At 44.5% G+C, this 7097-nt stretch overlaps 1 protein-coding gene across 1 annotated transcript in view; it reads right to left on the bottom strand.

The window, feature by feature from the left end:
• HMCN1 (hemicentin 1) overlaps nt 1-5003 on the bottom strand; it is a 359897-nt gene extending 354894 nt beyond the window's left edge. Inside the window, 1 exon segment of the mRNA XM_006023882.3 lies at nt 4694-5003. Within this exon segment, the coding sequence (XP_006023944.1) occupies nt 4694-4982 (289 nt within the window). The 5' untranslated portion in view covers nt 4983-5003.
• Between the last annotated feature and the right edge of the window lie 2094 nt (nt 5004-7097).

Here is a 7097-nt window from a genome sequence, read left to right on the forward strand (position 1 = left end):
AAAGCCCCCCCGGCCGCCCACTGCCGCCGTGGAGCCATGCTCGGAGCTGTGCGTGGGAGGTTTTGTATACAGCGGCCATCTCTGCTGGCACAGCCCCACAGGTAAGCAGCAGTGGCCACCGCATGCGAGCCTCCCCTCACCCATCACTCACCACCACTGCATAGTCAGCCACAGAGCTGTGCAGTCAGCTACATGTGAGCCTCCCCCTTTCCCTCCCCTGAGCAGCCAGCTGGGCAGCATGCTTGCCCTGCATTGCTTGCCCGCAAAGCCCCCTGCAGAGGGGCACCCCTGCCCTCACCCCCTGGCCCTGCACCTGGGCCAGCAGCACCCCCACTCCCTCAACCCCCAGCCCCCTTCCCCAGCCCTGCCCCACAGCCCCCAAGCCCCACTTACCTAGGATCCAGGGGCGAAGAGCGAGTCTGAGCCTGAGCCCAGCATGTCTGACTTAGAGGCTCAGGCCCCGCCCTTCCCCCTCTCCCTCCCCTCCGGGTAGGGCTGGGGATTTCCCGCCCTTTCTGCAATCAGCTCTTGCAGGCTTGTTCCAGCCTGCTAGAGCTCTTTGCAAAAGCGGAGACTCCGTGGATTTCTCTGCTTAAAAGGGAAATCCGCGTTTTTTCCAATAAAAACAGGGAATCCATGGTTTTCTCCATTTTTCCATGGGAAACGGAAAACCCAGATCCCTGTCGATAACAGAACATTTATCAGCTCTGTTATCAGCATTTAACAACCCATCAGAAACCAAAGTCTTGCTCATTACAAACTCTTCTTACACACCTTTTTTCCAAAGGAAGGAATGCACAGGCATTACCCTCTGAACTGGTGATTACCTCCAAAAAACCCTAAGTGAACACTGTCCTATCTGCCTTACACAGGATTAGCTAGCATACCACATACTGGCTAGGTCCATACTGTAGGAGAAAGGAGAGCGGGATCTCTGCTTATGCAGCAAGTGATGAGAGGAGGGGAGGGGGGGCACAGGGAAGCCAGCAGAGCCTGTTGTGCCTGTGAGTCTCTAGCTGAGCTCTAGCCAGGGAGTGGAGGGGAGGGCCCAACTCTGCAGTGGAACAGAGAGCCACGCCCAGCCCAGAGAGCATGCTGGGATTCTGGGGGTTCCTAGTTTCGCTTAAAACAGCAAAGGGTCTGTGACAGACATTGCATAAACCAGTTTTACCCAAATCAGTTAAATCTGATACTACATTCAATCAGGTTTGTCTCAAACCGGTTTCAGTCATTTTCAAACTGGTTTATGTGCACTGAACATCTGTTCTGTTACAGGCTTAAACCAGTTTCTGATCACTTAAACCAGTTCATGTGTAATGTCTGTCCCTAGCCATATTCTACTTCAGCATTGACACATAGCACACACCACAATATAGCACTGCAGGTCTAAAAAGTCATTTTTTATGAAAGCTGTCACTAACAAGCACAGGAGAATGACAGATGTTCAAGGCATTTCAAATGGTATCATACTTGTGCCTTTTGTCATATGTCTTGACATACTGTTCAGAGCTTCCTCAGTAAATGTTACAGAAACATCAGAATTCCTCCTTTAGGACAATTTTTAGGTTGATCAAATGTTTGTGTTTCTGAAGTACTTGAAGCTGTTGCCCTTAAATTCTATTTGCTATAAATGTTTAAGTAGTAGAACATTTAAAATTGAGCCTACTTACATATTGGCAATATTTAGAAAGTTGTTCTGTGAAAACCTGGTATGAAAAAAGCTCAAGGTATGAAAAGAGCCTTGCGTAGAGAAACAAAAGGCACACTTCCTTCCATCCATCAAGCACTCATTTTGTGTGAAATTAAATGTTTGACTTAAGAGGGTATTTTACTAGCCATAAACCTGATTACTCTTTTTGAAATTACCCCAGACAACAGCAGATTTCTATGCAGAGAGAGAGGGATCTGTAAAACCCAGTTATCTACTGCATTTTCAGTGTAGTCCAACAGTCCTTACATGACAAACACCAGGGTCTCACAAACTGTTAAAATATTTCTGTGGGACAACTGAACATTACCTAATACAGGATGCTCAGCCTGCAGGCCAAATCCAACCTGTGATCCATGGCATCTGGCCTGCAGGCATCCCAACAGGGTTAGAAAATTTGGTGGCAGGGGAGAAGTAGTAATTAATACTGCCACTCCTCCCCTGCTGTCAAATTACCAAGCCCAACACAGCCAGATCAGGGCCAGGCCAATCCGTGCCCCTCCTTGGTGCAGCCAGATTGGAGCCAAGCCAAGCCAGCTATTTTTCTAGATTTTTTATAACCAAGATAGGATACTGGTATAGATGGATGAGAAGCTATCGCTACATTTTTATGATATCAAGTAGCAGCCTGTATGGGAAATTTGGGGAAAGGTTGGTACTATTGGAGAAAAATCACTACAGAAATCATTTTATTTTCCAAAATTAAGAAGAATTTCTAGGTTTAAGGTGACAGTATTTATTCCTCAAGCTAGTGCACATACAAAAAAAAAAATCTATCCTTGACTCTGTTTGAAATTTGATCGTTTATGTAAAGATGCATATTAGGATATGCAAATGTATAACTGCAAACACATTTCCAACTTATGCACATTTAATTTTAGGCTTGTTACTAAATAAACTTTAACCAAGGAAGGGGATCACCTGAGGGGATGCCAGAAAGAAGGTAGTAAGGGGATGGGCCATTTTAGCTTTGGAGAGCAAGATGGCAGAGGAGTTAGAGAACAAGACTCAAATGGAAGCAGAGATAAAAAGGGAAGGAAGGAAAGACTGAAAAGTAAAGACTATAAAGGTCTTAGGGAAGGGAAGACAAAATAAACTGAATGAAGAAGAGAGGCATGGGAAGACAGGATTTGGTGAAATGAGCAGTCTGAAAACCTGTAACACAAAGTAAAAACACTAGAAGAATCACTGAAAAATATTGCTGGTTGACTTTTCTATCCAAATTGAGAAAAGGTAGAGGGAAGGGGACAGTAACATTAAGTGGGGGATGACAGCACACCACCCAACCCAAAATACACCATCATACATGTGTGCCAGTTATGCCGAATAATATCACCTTCCCACTTCCAGGTTTGATTAAAAATGTTCCAGAACAAGTCACACTGGAAAGCAGAGCTATAAGATGTTACAGAGAAGCAGCCAGTGGCAAGACTTCCATTATAAAAATCAGTTTAAAATTAAAAAAGAGGGAAATCAAAATGGAGCTAACCTGAATCCATTTGATGCTTAAAAAGAACCTAAAAAGTGTTTGGGGATCCCAGTTTCCCTTTGCTAAGTTTTACAATCACCAGCATCTGCTTTTAAAAGTGCTATAGGAAGACAGAAAAGCAAAGGAAACAGACTGTCCTATTTCAAGAGAGAAATGGTGACAGTGACATATTTTTCATACACGGTACTCTGATTCCACAGGCACGAATAACCTTAAAAATGTAAGCTGTACATGCAAGAGTTGTACAACATGGACAAATGGAAGAATGGGAAAAAAGAAGTTTTTCCATACTTTTTCAGTTGTGTGGATTCCAATAATAACAGGTAAATACTCTGATGGCAGATATTTGGTAGGGGAGTGTTTGTGTTTTTGTTTTTGGATTTACTTAAAAAAGCCTCTAGATCCATCTAAGAGATTAAATATATTGATCTGACTTGAACCCTAGTAGAATGATTCCCAGAATGTTCCATTCTAAGGTGCTAAAGGGAAAGCAGAACCAGGAAAGTGATTTCCTAGGACAGATTTTTTTTTCCTTTAAACACTACCATACACGTTTAGTTTGAGCTCCTCTTGTGTGCTGGCTGCTCTCTTCTCCAGCCTGGGGCATCCAGCTCTTATTTCCGTTTCAAGTCACTGGGAAAGGCTTGACAAGGAAAGGGGAGAAAGCAAGTTTAAAGTGATAGGAAAGGGATAGAAAACAGATGCTGAGAGAGACAGAAAGACAAAATATACCCAGTTACATAGCAGAAGGCAAGAGAAAAATAGAGGAAGGGGAGAAACAATGGGAAAGATGCAAGAACTAAATCTAAGTCGCACTATGATACACCGTTTTACTGTTCAGAAACCTAATAGAAGCACACAATCAGAACACAAGTAAATGTGATTTTACTGGAGTAATCAGGAGTCAGGAGATTCTGTAGATGTAGGTAATGGAGCCAAACAGTCAAATACTCCTAATAATGTTCTCCACCAGGAGAAAGTGTTTTCATTTCAACTTTGAATAGCTGTTACAAAAGGGATATCGAGCTTTTCAATCTGTGTTGTTTGTTCTCTGTGTGCACTTGGATTAAAGTCAATTTTATGGTGTCACACGTGCATTTCTAACATTTCAGATTTTCTAATGCATATTTTCCTGTACTCATACAGGGAGGGAAGTTAATGGAATATAACTTACCACTGGCAAGTTATTCTGGTTGAGGATTTCATTGGAAAACGGTGACTAAGACATTTCATAAAATACTTATGCTATGTAACAGAGCAAGAAATTTCATCTTTTTGGAGGGAGGCGAGGTAAGAATATAAGAACTGTGCTCCCTTTTCACTTTGTGCCTCTTAGTCTCCCTCAATTTCTTTCTTCAGTGTGGCAGCACTATTATGTCTTTACATATTTATGTATTGCATGTCTTTAATTCAGTGTACGACACCAATATCTTCAGACATATATACAAACACACACATCTCCTCAGTCCACAGGACCCCCAAAAATATTTCCTTACCTGGATCATGGAAAGGCACCAAAGCAAAGTTGTAAAGTGGTCTCTTGGGTCTCTTCAAAGAGGTTTCCAAAATTTTTGATGCCCCTTCAATAACTTGAACTAAGTCATCATACATGGACCCGGTAACATCAAACACAAATGCCAAAGTAGATGCTCCCTCTGGGATTTCATCAGCGCTGGGCTCCTTCTCTGCTCTGGTATCTTGTGCATAGCAAGAAGAAAACAGAGCAAGCAAGAACACTATGCAGAATCCCACTCCCCAGACAGGAATATTTCCACGGGAAATCATTTTCTCCTCACTAGTGTCTAAGCAATGTGCTTAGTTCTGAATAGAAATCAAAGGGCTTCCCCTGTGGCTGAGAAATGCATTTGAACTTTTTTTCCCCTTCTGAATGTGAAAAAGAAAAGAAAAAGTTTTTTGTTCAGCTCAGATCTGAGCTGCACAAACCCCACGCATAGGCTCCACCAGCCCTTTGATGAAAGGAGGGAGAGAGATGCAGCAGCTTTTGTTTATGGGTAGTTTCTGTTTTCTCTCCCTTCCCATTCTACTTGTCTGCAGAACTTTGGCAGCGTCTCATTGACTAAGAGGAGAGAGTCCCATCCATGCCCTACTGTGTGAGTATTGCTGCTGCTGGATTCTTTGGCAGGAGACAGAGGCTCCCAATGTTCTGCTGCTGTTACTGCTGCTGCTGGAGTCTTTGGCCAGAGACTGAGGTTCCCGGCTGCTGCTGGGAGGCAACAAGGAGCGGATGCCTAGCCCAGCCGCGTCTTCCCATTGGTCACCCATGCCCCCCTCCCTGCATTTGCTTTGGAGGCCCCTTTTTAGGGCAGACTTTTAAAAATGTTTATAGGGTCACTTGAGTACCACAGAATCACTTAGGGCAAAGCTCTCATGGGCAGCAACAGAAACAGAAGGCAGCCTCAGGAAGGAAATCCACTCCACAGACACACCATTTCCCCTACTGCTCTGTGATAGTTTCTGGATGCATTCAGTTCTCCCAGTGATGAAAAAGATAAGGTGCTGCATATCTCTGATCCTAGTTTTAACCCTCGGCACTGGGATACAGAATCCCTCTTCCCAAAAAGGGAAAATAAGCAGAACATTCCCCACCTCCTGGGGACAGGGGAGCACAAAGTGGTTCTGCTGAGGACTGTGCCTGCACAATAGAGGACACCTGGAATTTCCCCATTCTCTTTACAGTTTTCCTACATAGCTAAAAACTCTCCCCTCCAAGTTCCTCCACTTCTCTCATTCACTTTCCCGACACTTCCCTGTGTCCTCACAGCCCAGCTGGCTAGCCCAATCCACAGTCAGTTCAAACCTTTTACTCCTACTAGTGAGAAAGCAATAGCAAGGATTTGCAATAGCCTTGTAATAGTGGGGAGATAAAAGTACCCAAATACACAACTTCATTGCTGGCAGGCAGGCAGGAGAGCACCACTTATATTACTTTCCCAGTATGGAACTGAAAGAAACATGACAAATATGGGCTGGAAGAAAGCAGATCTTCTTTATCCCTCCTTTCCCAGCTCCCCCATTCTAGCCCTGAAACAGGCGTATCAGATGGTGAGAAAGGGGAGATGCCTCTGCTCATAACTTGGCCTCTTCCCCACCCCAAGCCTCATCTCTATCTTGTTATCTAGCAATCTGCTCTCTACTTGTTGCTCCTGCAGCCCGCAATTGCTAATACAAGATCTGGGAAATCCTGCAGCTAGCTGTTTCACAAGGTAATTCAAAATTAGCAGTCAGATTTTGAATTCTCCTCCCCTAAGAGCCTTCAAGCTCTCCCAGGCTCTAATCCTCTAGAGCAACTGCAAAATCCTGCCTCACAACTGAAAGAGTTCCAGCTCAAGGCAGCCCTAAAAATGGCATAACAGTGTAAGGAGAGAACTGAACATGAAGAGTCGGGACAGAAATGACACATAAACCAGTATAACTGATCAGAAATTGTATCAAATATGTAACACAACAGAAGTTCAGTGCACATAAAGGCTTGGGGCAGGCAATCAAAAAGCCAGAGCCTGAATTGATTCAATCTTTGCAGGTCAATCAAAAATGCAAAGATTGAATCAATTTGCAAGTGAATAGACATTCACTTTCAATTCTGGAAATGCAGGCACATGCCTGCAGTGACTCAGGCTAGAAGACAGGGGATGCTAGAGCAACCCTTCCTTCCCTTCAGCAGCAGCTGAAATGGTGGAGGGCACCTGGCCTGGGGGCATGGCCAGGCCCCTCCCAGGGGGCTAAGTACCATTAAGGTTTAAACCCCCTCCCTGCTCCCTTTGCCTCAGCGGGGCCATGCTGGCCAGTATCATGCCATGCCCCCGCCACTACTCCAGCTAGCAGAGGGGCGGAGCCAGCCCTGCTCTCTGGAATAGACAGCACAGCCCAGCCAAGGGCTGA

The sequence above is a fragment of the Alligator sinensis genome, unplaced genomic scaffold (genome assembly GCF_000455745.1).
Source record: "Alligator sinensis unplaced genomic scaffold, ASM45574v1 scaffold468_1, whole genome shotgun sequence".
NCBI classification, from domain to species: domain Eukaryota; kingdom Metazoa; phylum Chordata; order Crocodylia; family Alligatoridae; genus Alligator; species Alligator sinensis.